Source organism: Hyaena hyaena, unplaced genomic scaffold (genome assembly GCF_003009895.1).
Source record: "Hyaena hyaena isolate Hyena2069 unplaced genomic scaffold, ASM300989v1 scaffold_33, whole genome shotgun sequence".
Lineage (NCBI taxonomy): Eukaryota > Metazoa > Chordata > Mammalia > Carnivora > Hyaenidae > Hyaena > Hyaena hyaena.
The window spans coordinates 3,846,945-3,873,722 of NW_024080666.1; the positions used below are offsets into that span (position 1 = coordinate 3,846,945).

Here is a 26,778-nt window from a genome sequence, read left to right on the forward strand (position 1 = left end):
AAAAGCGGTTATCCGTTTCATTTCACAAACTTGGTGTCAAGGAGTTCATTTCCTTTTTTTTTGCCTTTAATTAAACCTTATCTGGGGGCACCTGGAGGGCTCAGCTGCCTGAGCGTCCGACTTCAGCTCGGGTCATGATCTCCCCAGTCGTGAGTTTGAGCTCCGCACTGGGCTCCCTGCGGTCAGCACAGAGCCCGCTTCAGATCCTCTGTCTGCCTCTCTCTGGCCCTTCCCCACTCACATTCCCTCTCTCAAAAATGAATAAACATTTATTTTAAAAAAAACAAAACACCCACCTTATCCACCAGCTGATAGGAAAGTGAGTCTGTCATCATTGAGGTGACTTCCTTTTACCCCCCACCCCCACCCCCAGGTTTGTGTGGAAGAAACAGTTGGGGGCTCCCTAGCCACCCCAGCCTTGGTCAGTCTGCTCACTGCTTTCTGGTGGCTTTTGGAGCCCTAGGTCCAGCTTCCTGGGGTGCCCCAAGTGGTGGCATTCTGAGGCCCTGCTGTCTGTTTAGAGGGGGACGTGGTGGGGGAAGCCCTGATCACCATAGCAGGACTTGAGGCGTCTTCTGCTCAGCCACCGCTCCTAGACCCGCGGGACCCCCTCCCCTCCTGGCGCCCAGCCCAGTTTCTTCGGGGGAGCCGGGAAGCTTTCAGCCCCCACCCACAACCCACATGGTCCTAAGGTAAGAGGATAAAAAAGCCCAGCTCCCTTCTTGGAGCGGGGGAGGGAATAAATAATTCAATAGATTATCCTCCCACGAAAGTTACACACCGATGTTTTCTGAATGACTTTCTTCTTTTATGATTTTTTTTCACGTAGAGCCAACTCAAGGTTACCCTTGCAATAATAGCAGGTCAGGCATTCTTCCTGCACGCTCTGTCAGTGGCCGAGTGGGCGGGAAGGGGGGCGTCAGAGGCTCTGGAAGGGCGCTCGCCTGGGCTTCCTGGTGGGGGGGTGCTGTTGCCTTGGTGAACTTCTGCACTGTGCATGAGACAAAAAAAAGGCTGAGGGGGCTGACCCAGCCCGCAGGACGGACGACCCTAAGGTGTGCTGTGTGCGGCTGGCTCCGGGACGGGATCCAGAACGTCGGTGGCACAGGAACTAGACTGAGAGTCGGGACTCCTGATTTCCGGGTCTAGCTTTGCCACCAGCTGACTGAGGTGATTTCTCACACAGTGCCTCAGTTTCCTCAGCTGTGATGGGTGATGCACACTGTCTCCCTTAGTGGACAGGGGTTTCTGTGGGAAAGGGAGGGGTCCCCCAGCCTGCGCCTAGCATACAACATGGCGTATTCGGTTTGCACAGTGTTTCCATTTTGAATTCATGGCTGGCCCTTAAATATTGTGGCCACCTAGACTCCCAAGGAGGGGGCAGGGTGGGCATTGAGGTGACAGCTTAACTCTGTGATACTCTGGCCCAGAGCTCTGGAGGCATCTGAGACAGCTCTCCTCACCAGAAAGATGGGAACAGAGAGTTCTGAAGATTTGCCCAAGGTCACCCGGCTCATTAGTGGCCGATGCAGGTTGACCAGACAGCAGCTCTGAAAACCATCACTGTCCTGTTCCTGTAGCTTAGAGGCTATTTATTCTAAGCGTTCTATTAAAATTTTCGTTTCTTCTTTCATTTATCTCTTTCCCCCCGAGTTTCCTCCTTTTTTTTTTTTTTTAACTGTTTGTTTTGTTCTCTGACTTTGAAGTTAAAGCTTTTCGCGCACTGCCTGTTCATATTTAAGGGCAAGCCAGTCTCCAGAAGGTTCACTGGAGCCCTGTGTGGGCATGCCCAGAAGGTGGGCATTGTCTTCGGATAGTGGTTCCCCTCTGGGAGGATTTTGGCCCCCACAGGGTGGACACTTGGCAGTGCTGGAGACAATTTTGATCATCCCCACATGAGGGTGGGGGTCAGGTGCTCCTGGAATCTAGAGGGCAGAGACTGGGGGTGCAGCTCGGCACCCCACACTGCGCAGGGCAGTCTCACAACACAGACTGACTCAGCCCCAAATGGCAGCAGCACCACGTTGAGAAGCCCTGTGCTGGGGCGATTGGGTGACAGGAGCCCGATTTCCCCATGCCCCCCCTCTTTTTGACCTGGTCTGGTGCCCTCCCCACCAGACCCACCTCCCCAAACCCACCCTGGCCACCGGTGGGGCAGGGTGTGGGCGGGTGGGTTTCAGATCAGTGTGTCCGTGAATCCGCAGAACTTCTGTGGGTCAGGTCCCTGCAGCGCAGCCTCCTGACATCTTTGGGGCGAGCAGGCCGAGAGCCCACAGCGTCCAGCTGCTCCCATACAAATCTAGAACAGTCCTCGCCTTTCAGCCCCACTCTGCGCTCCTGCCTTCAGGGGCCCCGGACCCCCAGTTTAAGCGCCTTCTTGAGTTGTGCACAGGGAATAGATGTGCTCCTCATAAACAGTCGGGGCTTCACCTTCTCAGGTCTGAGGGAATTAGTTACCCATCTGCTTTTCATCTTCCACCGCGTTGTCACTGACCCCTTTTATCACGTCTCCATGCTCACGTCATTATCTATTCCTTTGCTATCATTTCAGTCAGGGTTGGGGAGGCAGCAGAAGTAACCAGGTGTGTGGACCAGGAGGTGTATCCTATGCATGGGAGAGCCGGATGTCATTAAAAGCTTTGCAGTGTTCCTCCCCACCCCCCCACCCCCCCAGAGGACAGCAAAGTGCCGGCGAGCAAGAGCTCTTCTGGTAGACGTCTCTAGAGGTGGTGGGGGTGGAGGGATGCACCACATAGGAGGTAGGAGAGCTCCGTGACCTTGACCGCGCCAAGCCTCAGTTTCCCTGTGTAACCTCAGCTCTGGCGGCTCTGTGGTAGATGGGTTTAACCCAGCGTGTGAGCCTTGAGTACCGACTGCCTCGTTTTCTTGCCAGAAGCCTCCAGTTTGGCTGGCAGAGTGGCGACCAGCTGGCCAATTGGACGGGGCTCTTTAATGTCACGGACGACCCAGCAGTGCAGAGCGGCAGTGACTCCAGCTCCAGGTACAGATCCCCCGGTGAAGGACCAGGGTGGGGGGAAGCCCATCCTGAGGTCACCTCACAGCTCCTGCCCCATGGCCCACCCCAGAGCTACCCTCAGGGAAGAAGCAGGCTCCAAGCTTCCTGTGTCTCTGCCTTGTCTCCTTTGATATGAGGGGTGAGGACTAGACTCAACCACAACAAAGTTGGGACTCACTGGCCCCTCTTTGTCGGGGTGGGGGGGGAGCCTGAAGGGGGGTGGAGTCTGGGCTTCAAGCTTTCGTTTGAGGTGGGGGCTTTGCTCCCTCCTTGCCACAAGGATTTCGGATGTCAGCCTGCAAGAGCGTGCAGGTGTGTGGGTGGCATCGGGCTGGGTGTGGGCTCTGCTCCTCTGACACCCCGCTGGGCAGGGGGTCCCTACTCTGCCCATCGGTGGGGCTGACCTTGGCTGGGGCTGACCTTGGCTGGTGAAGAGCCGTTCCCAGCAAGATGGTGCTGGCATTTGACATTCATACCATCACGTGGATATTTTTTTTGCTCTGCTGCCGTGGTTGGAGTTCAATCAGGAATGAAGGGCACTCTGTGTATTCTGAGTTCAGTGTTTGTTGAATGAAGGAAAATACAATATTCTCGGGTGGGGCACACTCATTGCAGGGAAGGCATTGTGGGGAACTCTTTCAGACAGGTGGAACTCTCCCTGCAGAGCTGGGTGTGGCTGGAACTCCCCAGCTAAGGGATTCCAGGGGCCAATTAAGTTGTTAGGTCCCTTAATTTTTGCATTTCTAAGTACGTGCTAGCTCTCAGGTCCATGTACCCGGGAAAGAGGCCTGAGTTTTTGTTGCTGTTCATTTTGACATCAGAACATTAAATTGACCCCACAGAGAGGAAGTAGTGTGTTTTTTAAGGACCCCCAATATGTATGTGATTTGGCTCGATGATTTGAAAAAGTTAAGATGCTCCAGTGTCGGAAAAACTTCTGTCGGGGCAGTGTCCACACAAAGGCCTTAAGGCGTGGGGTAGCCTGGGGACCTGGTCTTATTCTGGCCTTTAGGAGTACGGTTCTTTCCATATGTGAGTGGTGGGAGCCCTGGCCAGCTGCTGGGTCCCTGGGCTGTCACCTGGTGAGGGGAAGGGGGGGGGGTCCAAATGCTTGACCTTCCCAAGCATTGAGCCTCTAGTGTTGGTCTTTCCGCTGCGTGACTCGCCCACCTGCATGGGGGGCCGTCTAGGTAAGTCCGCAGGTGTCTGCCTTCTTGGGGAGGACTCTGAAGAACTCTCGAGACAGGTTTGGCTGGAAGATGCTAATCATCTGAGCAAGAGGGCCCACGCCCTTCGTGCCACTTCTGGAGGAGATGCCTGCAAGAGCTCTCCTTCCACCTTTTCCTGTTGCTAACAGCCTTTCTCACTCCTCCTCTTTCTGCATTTTGTTGCTAATATCTCTGCCTCCCTGCCCCATCTCCTCTTCCCCCCCTTTCTTCCCCGACACACTTTTTGGTCCCCATTTCCTGCTTCCCTCCCATCTCCTTTCTTAACTACTCCGCCTCCAAGTGACCCAGGCCAGGATCCCCCGAAGTCAGGGCCGCTGCTGGCGTCTATCCACTTGGCTTTGGAACTAAGTCACCCTTTGTTCCACATCCTCCCCAGCGGAGTTGATTTCCTCCTGGAGGGCTGCCATTGACACAGAGCCCCCTTGCTCATGGAATAATCATGATGGGTCAATTCCAGTGTCAGATCCCGGTTTCTGCTTGACCTCGCAAAGTACTTGCTACGCATGTGAGAAACCACGGTACATAGAGTTCCCATGTGTCGGAAATAACGGTGAATGTACTTAGAACCAAACTGTATGCTTCTGCCCTCCTTAAAACGGGTAGGACAGCATGGGCAGTGGATTTGCAGGGCTTGGCGAGGGGGCTCTTGCTGCTCTGGAAAGCGCTCTTTAGGGTGAAAGCTCGTCATCGTCATCGCAGTGAGCAGCCCTCCATGCCTGGAATATGCGCGGTGTCTCGTGATATTATTCACCTAGTGAATAATTCAGTGCGTGTGCCATATTTTGCTAGCCATAGCGGTGTGGTGTGTCGAAGTGTGGTAAACTGTGTTATTTATTATTAAAACGGTTGGAAGGGAAGTCAGGAGTTACCACATATAACCAGAAGACAAGAAGAGGCAAAAAAAAAAAAAAAAAGTGCAAATGACTCATAAATTGTATATTCAACCAGGAGCTCCAGGAGAAGGAGCAGGTCCAAGTGATTGGTCTGGAAAGCTCCAAATAAGACCACAAAGAAAATCCAGGCCAGATAGAGCTGCTAATGGCTGTGGTCAGGTCTTCTCATTGGACATGAGCTAGGGGAAGGCTGGGCCAAATTGGAAAGTGTGTGAGTTATAAAATATACATCGACATATAGCCTTCTTAATTCAAGCACAGGCCTAAAGGTGTCCAATAAGAGTCCTTAAGGGAACTGCTTTAGGGAGCCAATAGGAATAATTTTTAATCACCAAATGCTGCTATTTAAGTGTGTGCTTTGAACAAGCAGGAAGATCTTAGAATCTTAGAAGACTGCTCAGCACGTACGAGTTAGTGTCTGTTTCTTTCTGTCTCTCGCACTAGACAGTGATTGTGCTTCCCCACCTCTGAATTCCCAGCATGCAGTGTGGCACCTGGCACGTAGAAGGGGCTCAGTAAATGTTAATTGAATTCAAAAATGAATTAAGCAGGCACATAGTAAAGGCTATTGGTCAAAAAGCAAACTTAAATGTCAGTGTTGCTGAATTCTCTTTTAGAGATATATTCCTTGGCATCAATCTGTCTCTGGCACTGTCTTTGAAAATTCATCCCCAAAGGGGAAGCACGTTGAATCACAAACTCATTCAGTTTGAAATGATGGGAGAATGTTCTCTTGAGAAGAGCAGGTAGTAGAGTTCTGGGCAGCCGGGTGGGAAAAGGGAGCCTGTGGGTGGGGAGGGATGGCTGGGGAGTAGAGAGAAGGCGGCGAAGGCAGATTATGTACTTCTGCAAGGAGGCCTCCCAGACACCTCCCACAGAGCATCATGGCAAGTCTGGAGCGGGGATGACAGTGTGGGGAAAGTTCTTATCCTTCATGGCCAGCTCCATGCTTTGAGCCCCCTGGCCTGGCCCAGCTGCCTGCCTTCCCGGTGACGGCCCAGAGGGCCAGGGGAGGCAGCAGTTCCCTTGGCTGTCACGGTCCTGCATGGTGGGTAGTGTGGCGTCCGCTGCCTCCGCATGTCCCAGGGAAAGGACCGCGTCAGAGGGGCTGAGGGGGTGAGGGCTGCTGGGGCAGGAGTCCTCCCAGTGCTGACTCTCGGCCAGGCCTGCAGCCACAGCACAAAGGGCTTCACTCAGCTTCTGCCAGCTGGACCCCTGCTCCACATCAATGCGTTATCATCCTGCCAGTGTCCACTTCCCACCCCACCTCCTCTTTGAAGCCTTCCTGGATAGCCTCTCTCTATTCTATAAGAAGTGTCTGCACAGAGGGCTGTTTCTAACATCTCACACACGGAGAACTCTCCAGCAAGTGCACGTTCCCTTTTTTGTTTGTCCAGGCATTCATTCCGCAATCCCGAGACCTGGGCTGGACTGCCTGTGCGTGCATCTCCAGGGCCCTCCAGCCCCTCCAGCCTCGGACACGGCCCCCTGGTGGCCTGACTGGTGGGCCTCACAGCCCTTCTCCCACATTCTGCACTGCCTCTGCCCTCCTGGTCTGGGTGATACGGTGAGAGGCGGTGTGCAAAGATGACTCCAGAAACTCTTCTCCCTGATGTCTAGAGCAGAGCTGACCCCAGGCCATGGCCCACCCGAGCTGCCCGCTCCTGGGACAGCAATCTCTCCCTGCTGCCGGGCTTTCAGCTCGGGATGCAGGGGACTTCCCAAGTCGGGGGCGGGGTGACGCACCAGCCATGGGAGAAAAGGGCAAGCCCCGAACTGATGCGACAGAGACTGTTCCACAGAGAGTGAGCTGGCTGAGTGTTCAGGGCGCCGGGCCAGAGCCCTTCATTCTGGGGTGAGGTCTGTGTGCGTGTCTAGCACGTACTGTGCGGCACAGGATTAGGGACGGTCATATTTCAGAGCTGGAATTCAATTTAGCGTTTTATTACGCTGTATTCGGTTGTCCCCTAATTGTTTCAAGGCAGCGTGTAATTAGGTAATAAATTTGCGTGGCACGGACGGCGAGTGCGCCAAGAGCTCCGTGTGGAAGTCAGAGGGGGGAGGATCTGGCCGGGATCCTGACAGGTGACGCCCACGGCCGAGTGCGGTTGACGGCGTGCCCGGCCCTCCTGCGTTTCCTCCCCACCCTCCACTGTTTGAGGCAGGTCTTGTCATTGCCCTCATTTTACAGGTGAGGAAACTGAGTCCCTGCTTGCAAGTGGTGGGGGAAGGAGCTGGCCCATGCCACGTGCCATGGGATTCCAGACTCCCCGGCGGACAGGCCGTGCTAGACTGAGGGATTTTCTTCCTGGACTGTGGACAGGTCAACCCGAGTAGGGTTGGGTGTTTGGGTACATCTTTAGGGTCTCTCAGCTCCCGACCCCCCATCTCTTTGCCTCCTTTTATCATCTGTGTATTTCTCCCACCGCCTTGTGGTTGGTGCTTTCTTGACTGTTACCCAAAGGTTTCCTTCTACCTGCTCTTGGAGGCTCTGCATTTCAAAGAGGAGCCCTTGAGGGCAGGGTTACCCCAGGGAAAGAATGTTCCTTGCTCTGCTTGCCCTGCACACCTGACTTGTGGGTGGAGGCTGGCTTAGTACCAGCCTTTCTGGTCAACTTTTAAGTCTGTGGGAAAGGACAAAAAATAAATAAAAAGAGGGATGGCGTTCTCTCGGGCTCCATCCAGCTGGGAAGAATTTGGAGAATCAGGTTTGGCGGAATGTTCTGGGCTGGGTGCTGGAAAAGCAAAACAAGATGGCACAGCTTCTGCATCTCCTCCCACGTACCCGACGTGGGGCTCTGGTGGCCACCGGGCAGGCGGCTGTCTGTGGAGGTCAGGTCGTTGGTGTCCTGGGACTCATCGACTGGTGGTGTCCCATGTGGTGAAGTCCCCGGCCCTCGAGCTTTGTGGCCCTTGGTTGAGTCTGAATTGAGTCTCCTGGGCAAATGACCACTCAGTTTCCTCATCTGTTAAACTCTCATGTCATTCACTCACTAGTGGTGGAGTCCTCTGAGAGGACCTTCTGGGGAAGATCTGGGCCCCAGCCTCGCCCAGCTCACGGCTGGGAATGAGGACTTCCCTCTCTGAGCCTCGTTTCCAGATCAGATGACCATAGGTGCCTGCCAGGACCTCCCTCAGGTCTGCTCCCAGAATGGAAAGGAAGAGGGGGTGGGGTCCGGCTGGGAGGAGCAAGCATGCACCTGATAAGCAGTGTAGGGGGCTCCCAGATAGTTAGGCGCCCGAGGCCGCCCAGTGTTGCACTCCCTACGTGCAGTGCTCGCACGGCCTGCACCTTCTACGTCGATGGCCGTAAGGACCGTGCTGGTGGGGATGATGGGGTGACAGGGCTCACAGAGGCTGTCCTCCCCTCTCAGGCCTCCTCGTGCAGATGTAAACCTTCCCTCCCTCACCCTCCACCGGGGTCCCTACGGAGCACTTAGGTCTAGTCCTTCCCACTCCAGGGGAAAGCCACTCTTCCCATTTCAGCAGGACTGAGGTGTCCCAGTGTCACTGTCCGGGTCCGGGCTGGCTGCTACGACAAAGTACCACAGATGGGGTGGCTTCGGAGCAGCTGACTGTCTGTCACAGTTCTGCAGGCTGGATGTTCGCGATCAAGGTGAAGGCACAGTCAGGCTCGGGTGGGAGTCCACCCTGCCTTGTACACCGTCGACTTCTTGCTGTGCCCTCGCAGGGTGGGAAGCAGGTGAGAGAGCTCCGTAGGGTCCCTTTTATAAAGGCACCGATCCCATTCGTGAGAGCTGCACCCTCGTGACCTAATCATCTCCCAGAGACCCCCCGCCTCCTAATGCCATTACATTGGGGGTTAGGATTTCAGCATGCAGATTTGGGGGGAGCACACACCTTCAGTCCGTGGCACTCACTCAGTGCCCGACACGCAGACTCCGCAGTCATTGTGTCCAGCACCTCCCACTTCGTTCTCACCTCAAGCCATGCCAGCGGGGCGTCTGCCTCCCAGCTTCCTGAATCTGCTCTTGTCAAGGTTGCTGATGACCGTGTAGTTGCTAGTGCGGCGGGACCTCCTCCAACCTCCTCTTCGGGGCCTCCATGGGCTCCGGACAGAGCCGACCCTTCTGTCCCGAGGACGTTCTCTGTTCTTGGTTTCTGTGTCGCTGGGCGCTCTGGGTTTTCCTTCTTCCCACAGACTTTCCTTCTCAGTGTCACTACATCCTTTGTCCCTTGACTCTGGAACATGCGTCTCTAACCCCGGCCTCTGCACCGGGCTGCGGGCGGGTGGGTCTGACCGCCTGCTTGCTTACGATCTCCCCCTGAGCATCAGAGTCCCAGCAGCCTTACTGTGGCCCAGGGGCTTCTGATTTCTAGCCACGCTGTCATCGTCATTCTTCCCTCTGTCAAAATGGCTCTGTGATGCAGCCAGGTGTCCAAGCTAAACTCCTAGGAGTTACTGTTGATTTCTTTCTTTTTCGCTGTTTACATCCTGTCATCAGCTTATCCTTAACCCATTTCTCGCTTTGTCTCCTTCTCCCACGTCTCGGCCGCCACTCTGTGCCGTCCACCCTCTTCTCCGGCGGCAACAGTCCCGTCCCCCTGTCTGCCCTTGCTGTACAGTCTGTCCTCCCTGCAGCAGCCAGAGGGACCGTTTCCATCAGACCGTGGGATTCCCCTGCTTCACCGTGCGGCAGTACCGAGGGGCAGCTTGACCTGGTGCCGCTCGCCTCCTCGGCCTCAGATCCTCACTGTCCGCCCCGCCGCCCCCACTGCCCTGTCCCTGCAGCCCGCTGGCCTCGTCCCTCCTCAGGGTGTTTGTGTTTAGTCGCCCTTCCCTGTCCGCAGTGCTCTTCCTGCGCTCCTCCTGAGGGCGCCGGCTCTGCTTGTTCAGAGAGGCCGTCCTTGACCTTCCGCAGCCTTCCAGATCCCCTCCAGCCCCCTATCCCATTTTCATCACCGCTTGGCACTACGTTGCATTCTTATTTCATTTGTCTCCTCCCGTGGAAGTCCACGAAGGCGGGGATTTTATCTGGCTTGGTCACCACAGCCTCCTGGCCCAAAACAGCACCCGGCCAGTAGTGATGGGTCAGCAAACCTTGGGTGAGGGCAGGGGGAGAGGGGAGTGGCACATAGTCCAGCTTACTAAGGACTGAGCTGGGGAGCGTAGCGGGGGCTGTGGGCACATTAGAGGGAGAACACGGAGGCTGCCACGAAGCCGACCTCTGATGTATAAGCAGCTAGGAAGACACCGTGAGGAAGAGTGACCCTGGCAGAGACACCCCTCCAGCGAGAAAAGAGGGCCGACTCACGCCCCTGGTGCTGGGAGGGAGAGAAGGACCCCGAAGGGAGCAGAGGCGGCCCGCAGGGTGGGCGGGGAAGTACGAGGAGGCCAGTACATGCAGTGTTTAGCTCGGGCCCCTGCAGCGGGACACCTGGCAGTGTGCAGGGTGATTGGGCTGGATTTTACAGAGGAGCCCAGAGTTTTCCAGGGCTCCCTGGTGCAGCACAGAAAGTAAGGCCAGTGCGCGTGCACGCTTGCATGGAACGTCTGCACACCGGGTGTGGGGCCCCCGCCGAGCCGCTGGCTGGGGGAGGGAGTGGCAGCAGGCTTTGCCCCTGACCTCAGCCCCCACCCCGTGCCGGGAATGACCCTCCAGGGAAGCTCTCGCACTGAGAGCAGAGCACGGGACTCTCAAGGGTTCAGAACATCAGGCTTAGCTTTCCGTTCTGATCCTCCAAGCCCCTCTGCAGATCCCTATGGACGTATGAGGAAATGGTGGCCCAGAGAGAGTCAGCATCCAGCCAGGGGTCCGAGTCGGGTCTCTACTGCCCGGGGAGGGGGGAGTGTCTCCTCTGGGCAGCTATGACCTGCAGTCGTTGACAGTCCAGCTCTTCTTGCTTCTCGCTGTACCTGTTTGAGAAGACGCTGCAGTCCTCTGAATTGTCAGGCTGCAATTTTCAGACTCTGATTTCTGTGCGTTTGCTCTGACGGGTAGTGTGCAGTCTCAAGATGGCAGCTGTTCTGGCCCTGAAATAGCTCACTGAAGTGGGGGGGGGGGTTGCTCACCAAGAAAGCCCCCCACCCCCCGCCCCGTAACTGTGGCTTATCAGAATCAGGGAGAAGGAGTGCATTGTAGTCACTGAAGAACATAGATTCTGTGCTCCTGAAAGCCTGAGGTCCACTTTCCAGCACCCCCATTTATGAGCTGAATGACTTTGGGCAGGTTGTTTTACCACTTACAGTCTGAATCTTGGATATTAAAATGGGGAAACAATGTCTGTCCTCATAGGGCTGCTGGGAGGATTAAACAAGACAAAGTTAAAGAGTCCAGTCTCAGGCTGCCACATACCATTGTGCAGGATGGGCACTGCACAAAGATGCCCAGCCAAGCGGTCAGGCAGGGTTGAAGTCCAGCTCAGTCTCACTTGATAAACCAGGTGACTGGCATGTGGCTTAATTCATCTGGAGAAAACGGTACTTTTTCCTAATTTGCACAGAGGTGCCATACCCTCAGTGTGTTCCTACCTGGTGTGGAAAAAATAAACCACTCTGTGGTGCTCTGAAACTCTGTACCAGGTTTGAGAAGAGTGCAGGGGTTCAGATTGCTGAGCTGATGCCACTTCCCTGCTCCCTGGGCTGGTGGAGGCTCTTGCAGGACATAGAGACCTCCCTGGGCTCCTGTCCTCTTGAAGACCATCAGCACCTGGGGAGGAGGGGCAGTGTTGGAAAGCTGAACGCATGCCCCTTATCTGGTACCAGCCAATGCTTGCTGGGGCTCAAGGTTCTGTGCCCTCCAAGAAAGATCCCGTGGTCCGGGGCGCCTGGGTGGCTTAGTCGGTTAAGCATCCGACTTCGGCTTAGGTCATGATCTTGTGGTTCGTGAGCTTGAGCCCTGCATCAGGCTCTGTGCTGGTGGTGCAGAGTCTGCTTGGGCTTCTCACTTTCCCTCTTTCCACCTTATCCCTACCTGTGCTCTCTCGCTGTCTCTCAAAATAAATAAATAAACTTTAAAAAAAGCCCCCATGGTCCTGATGAAGTTCCAGAGGGGCTTCAGGCCAATAGGAGGGCCAGGCTCACGGAGGAAGGCTGGCAGGGATGTGTGTGGGCCCCTGCGCACGCTGACGAGTCTCCTCAGCCTGCAGAGCTAGAGCCCATGTCTGGGTAGGGGGAGGGAGACTAACATGCAGGCCCGCCGCGGTCACCTCTGCGTCTGCCTTCTCACTTATCGGAGGCCATCACCTGCTGGCCAGGCAGCCCCCCCCACCCCGCACGGTTCCTGAGGGCACAGAGGAGGGGGCAGGATGGAGGTGGCTTGGCGCAGGCCCCAGACTTGACTGCCGGAAGCCAAGTGGCATCTGAGATGAGCTGCTCTGAGCGGCTGTGACTATTTATACCTGTGAGGTGCCAAATTCGATGCCGGGGCCCCTCCCCTTTGCTCTGGGCAGGGGTCATCTTTTGAGAATTGGACGAAGAGACGGTGACTGACTCCCCTTGAGAGGCCAGTGGAGTGGAGAAGCTTGGAGAGACTGCTTGTTGGAAAGTTGGGAGGCTCGAGCTGTGCTGTGGAAGATCTAGGACATAAATAAAAGGGCATTTATTAGCGCTTTCCTATAGAGAAAGAGTCATAACCCCATTACAGAAAACTTATAACAATACCGAAAAGTCTTTTAAAAATCACTCACAGCCCCATTATTCACAGAGCCCCCCATCGGGGCCTGGTTATGGCTCTCGCCTTTTGAGCTGTGCGTTCACATATGTGTACAGCGTTCTCTTGGGAGGGCGCAATGGTGTGGCTTGTGTTTCCCATGCGGCCTCCTCCTGGGAGCATCTTCCTGCATCACTGCACACGGAAACAGAAGCATCTTTTCTGATGTCTGCCTAACAGTGTGCGTCTGGGCCAAAGAGGGATTACCACGCCTCGTCCAGAACCCAGTCCTTGGGTGTCCCATCAGAAGCGGAATCCGGGGGAAATATGACCTTATTTCCTCAAGTGTTATCTTTGGAGACTGGGATGGAGCAGCACAGCTCAGGAGAGCGAAGCCCGGGTGGGATGGGGACGGGAGAGCACGGGCTACCGGCTCTGTGACCAGACGGCAAACCTGGGGCTTTAGACCCAGGCGTGCAGCGGTTTTGACAACTTGGCGTGGAGTGTTTTCAGGGTGGCCGGGGTTTGGTATCGTCATGTACAGCAAGACACGCAGATGTGGGAGTCAGTGCCGTGAAGGAGGAGGTGTTTATACTCACAGACCCCTAGACGCAGGAGGCACACCGCACCGTGCAGGGCTGCATAGGGGCCACGGGCTGGTCAGGAGGTGGTGAGGTGGGGGGGGTGGGCAAGAGCCTTTACGAGGGTTTCTGTGGAAGAAGCAGATGAGGCAGGCACAGAGGCACGGGGCTGGTTAGTCTGAATGATTTCAGTGGGCTCGGGGGCCTCCGGGCTGTCCCTAGCTGGGCGGTTCCTGGCCCCGGGACCAGGGCAGGGGGAGAGAGGCCCTAATGTGAGAGGATGGATGGTGGCGGGTTATGAGCTCTGGATTGGTTTGTTCGCATAGGAAGGGTGTGCTCTCAGGAGGTTACCTTCTCACGGAATTGGCTAGCCCCAGGGTCAACAAGGCCCCGGATGCTAAAGCGTCAGAAACACATCGTTTTTGCACGGAGCCTGCCGCACAGATGGGTGATCAGGGATATCCGCGTGTCCAAGCAGAACACAGCATGGGCTTTATCCACAGGGTGGCAGGGGAGAGGTTTACTAGCAGCTGCAGAAAGGGGATGCCCGCCAGTCCAGATGGCAGAAAAGCTTCCCAAGGTGACCCATGCCTGACTCAGCGCTGCCATCAACCAGCCGAGGGCCGTAAGAAAGACACTGGTCCTCTGGCAACTCTTGCCCTTTAGTGGCAGGAGAGAGGAGAACGAGGAATACACCTTCCTTGGGCTCTTGCTGTGTGCCAGGCTCCGTGCTGGGGCTTTCCATGAAATTCTCATCAATATCTTATCTCAGCCTTGTCACACATGTACTGCCCATTCTTGTGTGTGGATTTGACAGATGAGGAGACTAAGGCTCACAAAAGTATGGGCCTAGGGTGGCTTCTGGGGGCAGAGAAAGAGCATGACCCACCCAGTTCTGAAGGTCTGTCCACCTCACGGCCACCAAACACAAGGCACGAGACCATTTGGAGTCACCCGCCTGCCTGGTTCCCTGGATGGGTGAGGTCGGGGATTCGGGGGAGCAGGAGACGGAGAGGAGGCTGGCAGAGGGAAGGTGGGGATGGAGGGGCTGCCTGATCTTTGTGAGCTTCTTCCTTGTGTTTGTGGATCATTCATCCACAGTCTCACTGTGGCGTGGTGAGTCCGTGGGAAACATGGAGGGAAACTTGGGATCATACTGGAGTGCTGGCTGGGGCCCGGGCTGCCACCTCGTTCAGACAGATTGTTTTAAGGAGGAGAAAGAAGAGGCCCAGAGAGGGGAATCGATTTACCGAAGTCACACAGCTGGGTTTAGCATATGCAAGATGTGTCTGCAAGACTCCCAACCCTCCTCCTAAATAACTCCTGCACTCTTTGAATCTGGAGCTTTTCTTAGTAGCAGCCTGAGATCACGGCTTCAGATGACCCAGTGGATTCCAGAGGACCCAGTGCCACTGGCTCTGGTTGCAAATAGTGATCCTTGTGATAAGACATCAGACCTCACTTACTGGTGTGGGACTGGAAAATGATGTGAGTTACAGCCAAGTTCTTGGACTTTTCTGGTGGCATCATGCGGACCCCTTGTTCTTAATTGTGGGGAACAGAATCCATTTAGTGAGTGAAAGCAGAAAGGGATTTATTTAGGGTACAGCTAGTGCAGAATCATTGGGAACATTGAGGCAAGACTGAAGGCTGAGCCTCCCTAAACTGCACTGTGAAACGGGGCCACCGTGAAAGCTACTGCCTCTGATGTAATCATGAAGGTGCTGCTACCTCCTTGCAGTTTCCGAGAGCCATGCCACTTCTGCTATGTTATGTGCGAGCCAAACAACGCCTGGAGCTCGGTCATTGTTTACCTGTCACCCAGCTCTGAATCAGTCTCATGCAAATAGTTCTGATTGGTTGAACTTAAATTATATCCATACCCTAGCTGCAAGGGAGTCTGGGAAATATAGTTTTTAGCTTTCTGTTCAGTAGTATAAAAGGTACAGACGTAACAAAGAGTCCCTGTGTTTGAGATATTCACAACATGGTTTGGAAGGGAAAACAGATATATAAACAGATTATTATAATACAATGTTATTTCCTCTAATTAAGAGATGAAGTAAGAGGGATCCCAGGAGTGGGGGTCAGACGAGGCTTCACATGAGTAGGGGCATCAAGCTGGGTACTAAAGGATCAATGTGGGTTTGCCAGAGGAGAAAGACAGAGAAAGGAGTTCTAAAACATAAGGGAAACAGAGAGAAAAAGGAGAATGTGGTATTTTGGGAATCCTCAATGCCCAGTTCTTATTAACTCTGCTTCAATTCTTTTAAGACATGAGAATAAGAAGCCAATTTCATTTTGTAAATAGAAGCCAATTTGTTCCATAAAATGTTTTAATACTTGAGGCGCCTGGGTGGCTCAGTTGGTTAGGTGTCCGCCTTCGGCTCAGGTCATGATCTCACAGTTTGTGAGTTCGAGCCCTGTGTCGGGCTCTGTGCTGACAGCTCAGAATCTGGAGCCTCCTTTAGATTCTGTGTCTCCCTCTCTCTCTGCCCCTTACCTGCTCTTACTCTGTCTCTCTCTCTCTCAAAAATAAATAAACATTAAAAATATAAAAGAAAATGTTTTAATATTTAAAAATATTACTTAAATTTACTTAAAAATATAACTTTAAAACTTAACTATTATATTTTATGAAAATTAAGAACAAATATTTTAAAATATATTTTTTCAAGTATTAAATACAATATTATTGTATATAGAAATGATTTAAAATACACATGTTTTTAAAAGAAGCCAGTTTATTGGCCAGAATGCCTTTCTCTGTCTAAAGCAGCACATCCATGCGTTTGTGCACGTAAATTGGGTGTGCGAGAACACATGTGGATTAATTGCCGCCACGTGCTGGGAAGCTTTCTGAGGAATGTTTGAAGAAGGACTTTATTTTAGATCCTTGGTCATGGCCCACAGGCACCTGGGGGCAGTCCTGGGCCCCTCTCCCACTGATTCTAGAGGCCTTTCACATTTACAGTGGCTCCACCCACAGGTTCCTTAATTCTGTGGTGTTTTGCTGTTCTGGGATCTGATGCCCCCCCCCCCCAAACTGGCCCAGCCTTTTCTTTCTTTCTTTTTTTAATGTTTATTCATTTTTGAGGGGGGGGTGGAGAGGGGCAAAGAGAGAGAGACGGGGGCAGAGGATCCAAAGCAGGCTCTGTGCTGAGCCCAGAAAGCCCAATGCAGGGCTTGAACTCACAAACTGTGAGGTCATGACCTGAGCTGAAGTCAGACACTTAGCTGACTGAGCCACCCAGGTGCCCTCCCGCAGCCCTTTCTGAGCAACCTCCAGAGAGAGGCCCTGAGGAGAGGTCCCATCCTGCCTCTGTGGCCGAGTCCAGCAGTGAACTACTGTGTTTCATGTCTGCGGGAAGCCTCCCTGCCACCCGCTGTCAGGCAGGTGCTCTTCCTGCCCTGGGCTGGTGGAACTTCAGGTGTGAGGGAGCTCTTTTAAAGGCCTCCCCCCCAGGTGGCTGTGGGAGGCCACAGGGCCCTTTTCAGGGGCCACCAGCTGTCCTTATAGGCGCACGGACAAGAGCAGCCTCAAGTCAACGCGTAGGTTCGTGCCCCTGCATTGCCGCCCACCATCTGTGTGGCTCTTGGCGAGTGAGTCAACTCCCAGAGCTGATTCCGGATGCTTATGATGATCGCTTGCCTTGTAGGCTAGTTACAAAGATGAAAAGGGAATGAATGCATTCCCATCAAGCATTTGACCCGAGGAAAGGGCTCGGCAAGCACCGGCTGACATCAGTATTTTTCTGCACGAAGCTGCAGAAGGGGTCCTGGGGTGGCTCTGACACGCCTGGATCCAGCCGGTGTTGGAAAGGCCTTGCCCTCCTCTGCGGTGGGACCCAGCCCGAGCCTGGCCCTGCCCTGCAGCTTGTGTGACCTGGAGCTCCCTCTATCTAGACTCAGTCTTCTCAGCTGCCAAACAGGAAGAAAGAAATGTCAGTCTCACCTGGTCACAGTGTGAGCATGGAAGTCAAGTGAGCTAATGACATGTAGAAAAGGCAGAAGATCTTAGCTGTGTTTGAGGCTGTCACTGTGTGGCACTTTCCCAAGGGGAGAAGAAAGGGGCAGGAAAGGGCAGGACTGGTTGAAAGTCTGGGTCTCACTGCCCCGACTCCCAGTGCTGCCTCCTTCAGGGACTGATCACAGGAAGCTGGAGAAGGAGATGGTGCTCAGAGCATCCTGCCCTTTCCTTTACACTTGCAGCCACTAGTTTGGAACCCAGCCTGCTTCAGAATGTCATGATTTGCGGAGACGAGTTCATGCCTTGTAAAGGCTTACACTCCTGGGATAGTGAGGCGCTCTGAGTAGTCAGCCACCCAGTGAACAACCCAGAGGGCCCCCAAGGTCCTGGCGCCCCCCACCAGGTCATCTGCTGGGGTGCGACCGATGTGCTGTATTTATTTGACCAGGATAGACCCACTGCCGAGGAGAGCCCCGCAGTCCCCCAAAAGTCTGGCCTGCTTCTCTGCATAGTGACCTCTGTCCCTCTCGTTTCCCAGGTACTTTGAATTTTACGAGGGCCCATTTGAATATAACTCCACAAGATGCCTGGAGCTGAGACACGAAATCCTGGAAGTGAAGGTGCTATCCATGTGAGTGTGGCTGGGGTGGGTGGTGGGTGATAGTGCATGTGGAATGGGCTGGGACCAGGGGGCGGGGTGGGGCACAGCCGGAAGGAGACAGGAATGTGGCAGATCCCGGCAGAGCAAGAATTAGGTCTCCTTCCCCCCCAGGGCCTCTGGCATTTGGAGAGCAGGGCTAATTGTGCATTTGATGAAAAAAAGGCCAGGTTTGCAAGGTCACCTCTGGTGACTCAGGGGATTCAGTCCCTGTCTCAATTACCAGTCTCCGTGATACCGTCACCGGGCGCCGCTTGTACAGAAACCAAAGAGGGCACGAGAGCATCTCACCTGAAATCCGGTGCTTCTAGCAGAAGCTTCAGCATTGCTCTCTTGCTATTGCCTTTTTAAAATGTTACATTGATTACATTTCTTAAAAATCTTATTGAGTGATACAACATTCGAGCAGTACAAAAAAGTATACAATGAAAATCCCCCTGCCCAGAGCCCCCCATTTCCCGTCGCAGGCAACCTACGTGCCCTGGTACATGTTCCCAGAGTCTGCATAAGCGGCATCTGTGCGTGGATCTGGTTTTTGTTGTTGTTTGTTTTGCACACGTCACGAAAGAACTGTACTTTCTGCTCCTCTCTCAACAAGACACCACCTATGGCTCTTTAATTTTATTTTTTAAAATTTATTTGTTTGTTAATATAATTTATTGTCAAATTGGCTTCCATACAACACCCAGTGCTCATCCCAAAAAGTGCCCTCCTCCATGCCCATCACTCATTTCCCCCTCCCCCACCCCCATTAACCCTTATTTTGTTCTCAGTATTTAAGAGTCTCTTATGGTTTGCCTCCCTCCCTCACTGTAACTGTTTTTCCCCTTCCCCTCTCCCATGGTCCTCTGTTAAGTTTCTCCTGATCCACATATGAGTGAAAACATGGTACCTGTCTTTCTCTGCCTGACTTATTTCACTTAGCATAATACCCTCCAGTTCCGTCCATTTGCTGCAAATGGCCAGATTTCATTTTTTCTCATTGCCAAATAGTATTCCATTGTATACATAAACCACATCGTTTTGATTCATTTGTCAGTTGATGGACCCTTAGGCTCTTTCCATGGTTTGGCTATTGTTGAGAGTGCTGCTATGAACATTGGGGTACATGTGCCCCTATGCATCAGCACTCCTGTATCCCTTGGGTAAATTCCTAGCAGTGCTATTGCTGGGTCATAGGGGAGTTCTAATGTAAATTTTTTGAGGAACCACCACACTGTTTTCCAGAGGGGCTGCACCAGTTTACATTCCCACCAACAGTGTAGGAGGGTGCCCGTTTCTCCACATCCTCGCCAGCATCTAGAGTCCTTTGATTTGCTCATTTTAGCCACTCTGACTGGCGTGAGGTGATATCTCGGTGTGGTTTTGATTTGTATTTCCCTGATGATGAAGGACGCTGAGCATCATTTCATGTGTCTGTTGGCCATCTGGATGTCCTCTTTGGAGAAGTGTCTGTTCATGTCTTCTGCCCATTTCTTCACTGGATTATTTGTTTTTCGGGTGTGGAGTTTGGTGAGTTCCTTGTAGATTTTGGATATTAGCCCTTTATCTGATATGTCATTTGCAACTATCTTTTCCCATTCCGTTGGTTGCCTATTTTGTTGATTGTTTCCTTCACTGTGCAGAAGCTTTTATCTTGATGAGGTCCCAATTCTTCATCTTTGCTCTTGATTCCCTTGCCTTTGGGGATGTGTCAAGTAAGGAGTTGCTGCAGTTGAGGTCAAGGAGGTTGTTTTCTGATTTCTCCTCTAGGGTTTTGATAGTTTCCTATCTCACATTCAGGTCCTTCTTGCATTTTGAGTTTATTTTTGTGTATGGTGTGAGAAAGTGGTCTTTCCGTGTTGCTGTCCAGTTCTCCCAGCCCCATCTGCAAAAGAGGCTGTCTTTTTTCCATTGGATACTCTTTCCCACTTTGCCAAAGATTAGTTGGCCAACATTTGTGGGTCCAATTCTGGGTTCTGTATTCTGTTCCACTGGTCTCTGTGTCTGTTTTGTGCCTATGGCTCTTTTATAACCAGTGGGAGGAAAAGCGCATTCCATGTGAAACATTTCAATGCGTGTGCTCACCCCTCCGTCTCTCCCACATAGAATTCCCTGTCCCACTGAAAAGAGTTTTGTGGTTTAATTTCAAATAAAGTTCCTATTTGTTTGAAAACAGGTCTATCTGGATGTAGAAGGAATATGGTTGATTCAGGGTCAGGTGGTGGTGGGTGCTCTTGCAGACTCATAGGCCCCTGCCGTGATCCCTGGGACCACTATCCGTGGCCCACAGGCAGGAGCCACGGCTCCTTTAGCGATTTGACATGATCCATGTAGTGTGGGTCAAGACAGAGCATGGCCCTGGGGGTCTGGCAGACCCGAGGTCTTATGAGCTCTACATCTTTATACAAATTACTTAATCTCTCTGAGCCTTTTCTTACCTATAAAAATTGGGACGCTATTATCTAGCTTTGAAGGGTTTCCATAAAGACTAGATGAAATAACGTATGTAAAAGCAGGTAGCGCCGCGGGCCACCTCCATAGTAGCACACGTAAGAGGTGCTCAATAAATGTTAGTGTGCCGCCCTCCCTTTTCTTTCCTTCCTGGGGCCGCTACCAGCAGCAGCAGCTTTTCTGGGCTGTCAGTCAGAATCCAGAAGCTTAGTAGCTGCAGGAAAGCTCCAAGAAATCCACTGGGAATAGCTGTGTTGTTTCTGCTTCCTGCACTAACCAAGGGTCTGTGTACCCTCTCTAGAGGTAAACGTCTGAGCACCTCCCATCAACTCCACCTGCCCTCGGCTGCGCACACGCCGTGGTCTCTGCCCTCATGGAGTTCATGGCCCGGCAGGGAGGCAGACATGAATAACTACCCTAGGGAGACAAGGGGATGACAGGGAGCTTGACCTGGGCTGGGGTGGGAAGGGGGCTGTCAGGCAAAGCTTCTCTGAGGAAGTGATGCTGTTGCTCCCATTGGACAGGCATTAGGAGTTAAGTAGGCCAGGAAGGTTCCAGACTGAGGTTCTAGTCTGCGCAAAGGCCCTGTGCCAGAAGGAAGCCCACTGTGTCCCAGGCTCTGAAGGGTCAGGGCAGCTTGAATGCCAGTGTGAGAGGGGGACTGGGAAGCCATGTGGCTGGAGGGGCATATGGGGCCCTGACCTTGTGGGACCTTCAGTGTGAACCTGGATCCAGATTCTAGCATCATCTGAGAGCCGTGGGAACCCATGAGAAGCCTTTAAGCAGGTGGCGGTGCAGTGTGTACGATGTGCTTGGTTGAGGAGTTGGGATTTAGTGGCAAACATGGCCACCCGGACCTCAGGCACGAGCCAAATTCATCAGCTCCTTAGCAGAGATCCTTTGTCTTTTCCCAGAATCCAGAGACCCCAGGCCCTTAAGTGTGTCATTCTGGAAGGCCAGAGCACACCTGTCGACAACATTCCTTAGTGTTTTCAAAGGCAAATAATTACTTTTTAAATTATATAATAATTTCTTCACGGTTACTTCGCAGTCTAGAGCCAGAGATCCAAGAGACCCATAAAGTGGTCATCCTTCTACATAACTTCCTGTTCTGCAGGCTGGGGGCCCAAACAATGGAACTTCATTCATCACAGTCTGGAGGCTGGAAGTCTGAGACCGAGGCGCTTCTTCCGAGACCCCTCTCTTTGCCTTGCAGATGGCTGCCGTGTCCCTCTGTCTTCACACGGACTTCCTTCTGGGCCTCCTGTCTGTGTCCTCATTTCCTCTTCTAATGAGAACATCGGTCATATTGGATTAGGGCCCACCCTAATGACCTCATTTTAACTTAACTACCTCTGTAAAGACCTTGTCTCCAAAGACTCACATTCTGAGATCTGAGGGGTTAGGATTTCAACACGGAAGTTTTGAGGGAGAGACGATCTGGCCCATAATAGTCCCTGTTGCGGCTTCCATTCGGGGATCAAGGTCGAAATGACCCAGGCCCTACGTCACAAACATGGTGGGGGGGTGGTTGGGAGGAGGAACTTCATGCTTCCATGATCTGTGCACACCTTTGTCCCTTGTCATGGCTGCGTGTTTGGTGCTCCGCATGTTTAGCTCGAGCTCTCACCTCTGCCCTTGGGCACCCTCTTTGGTCTCCTGAGCGGAGCAGCCGTCGTCCCAGCTGGTGACCCTGGGCCTTGCGCTCCCCCATTCCCCCTGGGACACTGGCCTCCCTGTGGTCCCTGGACTCTGAGAGGAGAGGAAAGGCAGAGGCTATTTGCAGGCCATTGGCGTGAGGCTGGTGGGATGGCGGGGAGCAGTGGGCCTGGTGTCTGCTAGCCTGGGTCCGGAGGCTGAGGCCCAGCGGGATCCCCAGGCCTGAAACCAGAGAGCCCGGAGGCCGGCCTCTGATCCGGAAGGTTCTGGCATCGCCAGGGCACCCATGGGCTTTGCTGTGCCCTGGCCCAGAGCCACGAGCGGTGCTCAGAGTGGAGACTCTGAGTCACTGGGGAAAGGTTAAATCGCCATCTGTGAATGGAGGGGGCCGGACGGATGGGCTGCGAGGCCCTTTAGGTGCAAAAATGTCAGCTGGCATTCTGAGGAGACAGGGAGGGGTGTGATTCATCCGGAAAGGATGCAGATCCAAGTTTGCTCCAAACACTGGTAGAAATCAGCCAGCCGGAAAATTCCCACATGGAAAAGGCCTTGGTCCCTGACAATGTCAGATGCATGAGGAATGACTCCGTGGTGATTTATTATGAAACACATTGTCACGGATACTTGCACAAATTACTTGTTTGTATTTAATCATTCTGGAGTCTCTTTATTTTATTTTATCTTTTACAGTTTCTTTACTTTTAAGCCAGTTACTGCCACATGGGGGTGGTACCTGGGACATCTCCCTGGGGCCTCTCGTGCCACCCCTTCCCCATCCTTCTGGGGCAGAGAACCCTGCGCTGAGCCCAGGAAGAGAGGCTGGGAGCGAGGCTTCTCCTGGCTGAGAGGCCCTTTGGGGCCCAGGCATGTCAGAGTCCCAGAGTGTGACCCTGCAGGTCTTGTTATGTGAATGAGTGGACTGGGCACGTCTAGGAGAGCTGGGTGGAAACAGAGGAGATCATCAAGGAAAGGAGGAGAAAGAAGAAAGAGAACAGAGATGGCCATTATCACCTCATTATCCTCAGGGAAAATCAAGTAGGATACAAAAGCTGATAATAATAAGCCAGGTCCCTGCCCCACGCCTTCTTCCACCCACCCTGTGCCTTTGACTCTTGGCCGTTTCTTCTTGTAATTACTTCCACACCTCTCAGTAATATGCACCTGCTGTTATTTCTCGAGCTACCGAGTTTGCACAGCGTGCACTGACCTCCTGCCTCAGTGGGTGAGGATTTGGCCCCCTTACACCACCCCCGCCCCCTCCCTCTCTTCTGGGTTGAGAGATATTATTATTTTTAGTTCTTCTGTCTATAGATTGCCCGAGGAACCTATTTCTTGTTCTGCCAAATACTGGCAGTGCCTCTTGATCCTGTACTTTGTGAGATGAGGCTATTAAAATTATCCTCATATTTTGGTTCCAGCCTCTGGCTCCAGTCATCCATGGGTTTACCTTTAAAATGTCAAGGCTGATAACATTTACTTTTGGTTTGTACCCGTAATGAGTCGTTTGGGGGTTTTCTCTATAGGTTGCCTTTAAAATTTCAAGATCAGAAAATAGTGATTCTATTTCCTTTCTTGTATGTTTCTCCCCTCCCCCTTTTTTTTCCTGGATATTCTTGTCATCTTTTCCCTCTTGGACTGTTTGTCTCTGTTTTGCCCCATTTTAATTTCTTGCCCGCCTCTCCATCAGCCAGGCCTTCCTCTCGAATCTTCCCTTCATCCTCCTTCCCCAGCATGGACAGGCTGCTCTCCTGGTGGGTCACACACGATTGTCCCCGGACTTCCCTTCTCTACCTCCTTAGGTTGGATTCACTTTTGCTTAGAACCCATAGCTGCTTCTTGTTTACCTCTTCATTTTGCTTCTTGCTCATGTTCCAGTAATTTCCCAAAAAATGATGGGTAGGGGGTAGGGCTTTGAGTTCTTTGAGTTCTCTGTCTAAATGACTTAATTCTACCTTTATACCTGATTGTTGGCTTGGTGGGGTTGGTGTTTTAGGTGAAAATCATTTCCCCCCAGAATGCTGAGGACTTTCTCCATCGCCTTCGGGCATGCAGGGCTAGAGGAGCTTGTCGCTTGTTGTTCCTCTGGAGGTGACCCTTTGCCTTCTCTCTGGACTGTTTCCGGGTCCTGCAGTCGTGAAATGTACCAATGGTGTCCTTCAGGATAAACACCTGTCGGGACCTCTTAATTTGGGGCTCATGTCCAAACTCTTGAATGTTCTTTTGGAGTTTTAAACTATTTCCTTCTCCCTATTCTTCTCTACCTCCTTTTTTCTAGTCCTTTCAAGAGTTGTACATTGGACCTTCAGCATCGCTCATGTGATCTCAGCTTTTCTGTCTCTGCCCATTGCGTCCACTTTCTGAGAAGAGTCCTTGGCTTCATTTTCCAGCTCTTTGAGCAAACTTGTCTCCCTCGCCTCATCCCTCCCAAGAGCTCTTTCTTTGTTCTAAGAGCAGTCTATTCCTATCTTTAAGAATGTCGGGGCGCCTGGGTGGCTTAGTCGGTTAAGCGTCCGACTTTCGCTTAGGTCATGATCTCGAGGTAAGTGGGTTCGAGCCCCACATAAGGCTCTGTGCAGACTGCCAGCTCAGAGCCTGGAGCCTGTTTCAGAGTCTGTGTCTCCCTCTCTCTCTGACCCTCTCCTGCTCACGCTGTCTCTCTCTCTCTCTCCTAGAAATAAATAAAACATTAAAAAAAAAATTAAAAAAATAAAAGAACGTCATGTCTTCTAGACTATCTCTGGAGATACTAAGTAGAATATTTTAAAGTTGTATTTTGTTCCTCCAGCATTTTCTTCTTTTTTTTTTAAGGAAGGGAGAGAATCAGAAACAGGGTAGAGAGAGCGAGAGCAAGAGAGAGAGAAGTCCAAGCAGCCTCCGTGTGCAGTGCGGAGCCTGCCATGGGCTCCATCCCACAACCCTGGGATCAAGAGCTGAGTTGAAATCAAGAGATGGATGCTCAACAGACTGAGCCACCCAGGCGCCCCTCTCTTTGGATATTTTAACTTCTCCTTTATCTATTGTTTCCATCCAGTTGACCAGGTGATCCTGGGTTATCTATTCATATTTAAATTTAGAACAATAAAAAGCTGATAGAAACTCTGGCTGCAGGCCTTGTTGGAGGCGTGCCTGGATGGCTCAGTCCCTTGAGTGGCCCACTCTTGGTTTCGGTTCAGGTCATGATCTCACGGTTTGTGGGATTAAGCCCTGTGGCAAGCTCTGCTCTGACAGCACAGAGCCTGCTTGGGATTCTCTCTCTCTCTCTCTCTCTCTCTCTCTTTCTCTGCCCTTCCACTGCTCTCTCTTTTTTTCTCTCAAAATAAATAAATAAACTTAAAAAATTAAATTAAAAAAAGAGTCATTGTTGAAGATGCCACTCCTTTTTCCTGGGAATGATCATTTGCTTTTGTTTTTTTGTTTTTTTGGTAGGAACTGACTAACAGTCTGGGTCAATCCCTCCCCTCCCTTTGCTGGACCTAAATATCTGGGAGTGGGTTTGATGGTTCCAAATACAGACGTACAAATGATGTTCATTTTCAGCACCATGCCCCTTCCCCACCCTCCACCCCTCTTTGAAATGTCCCATGAGGTTAGACTCTGTCTCTGGGCTGTGTCACCTTTCCTTATGTCCCCTCTCCTCCTTCTACACACTTGTCAAAATCTCTATTCCATTGAACTCCCCCCACCCCGGTCATTCCATTCATCTGGTAGGTCTAAACCTTTTTTATTCCTCTTCTGGAATGTAAGTGGTATCTTGGGAGAAAGGAGATAAGAGCCTATGATCAACCCCTCGTCTTTAAAGTCAATATGATCTCTGCGTTGGGAAAGTAATTGATAAAATATTGTTATGCATATTATCTCATTTGATCTTTCTGACAACCCTTGAGATTAGCAGGGCAGAGGCTGTTACATCTGTCTTTTAGATGAAGCACCTGTGTCTCAGAGAGATTAAATGACTTGTCTAAGGTCACACTGCAAGTTGGGTGTTCAGGCCCCAGCCTTGGTCTAGCTTGTGACAGGCATTGGAGGCACACAGAAGGGGGCCCAGACACTGGTAACAGTTGGAACTGAGACCCTGGCCTTTAGTCTTGCCATGTCTGTGTTTCTAGAAAGTGTTTGGGACATTGGTCATGTAGGGCACTGCTCTAGGGGCCTGTGGGTTGCAGGGTGCAGGGGAGGGAGGCAGTGAGTGAGCCAGGGTGGGGCTGCGTAATGGCACCCTCGTCTGATGTCACACTGGCCTGAGATGTGAGGGCTGCTGTGGGAGCTTTGGGAAAGCCAGAAGGAAGGCATCAGGATGGAAGGATGGATTCCTTCCAGCTCCCTAAAGCTACCAAGTAAGTTCCCACCCCAGTGCCTTTGCACTCACTTTGCTTTTTGCCTGGAATACTCCTTCCCCAGGTATTTGCATGGCTCACTCCTGATCATTTCGGTTCTTTGTGCAAAGCTCGCCTCTGCAGGGAAGCCTTCCCTGACCAACCCTTCTGAAGCAGTCACTCTGTGGTTCCTTTGCCTGCTTCATTTTTCTTCATGGCATTATTATCTGTTTTCTTTTTCTTAAGGGGGGGGGGGGGTAAGAACACTAACCATGAGATCCTTTTTACAAATTCTGAAGTCTATAATACAGTGTTGTTGAATGTAGGCACTAAGTTGTACAGCAGATCTCTAGAACTTATGCCTCTTACATAACTGAAACTTTATATACATCGAACAGCAAGCAGCTCACCAT

At 52.2% G+C, this 26,778-nt stretch overlaps 1 protein-coding gene across 1 annotated transcript in view; it reads left to right on the top strand.

Annotated features, from left to right (window-relative positions):
- The window catches only part of ST8SIA5 (ST8 alpha-N-acetyl-neuraminide alpha-2,8-sialyltransferase 5), a 54,955-nt gene that overhangs the window by 14,033 nt on the left and 14,144 nt on the right, over positions 1–26,778 (top strand). Inside the window, exons 2-3 of the mRNA XM_039228906.1 lie at positions 2,894–3,001; positions 17,841–17,933. Of these exons, the coding sequence (XP_039084837.1) occupies positions 2,894–3,001; positions 17,841–17,933 (201 nt within the window). The remainder of the gene's footprint in view (positions 1–2,893; positions 3,002–17,840; positions 17,934–26,778) is intronic.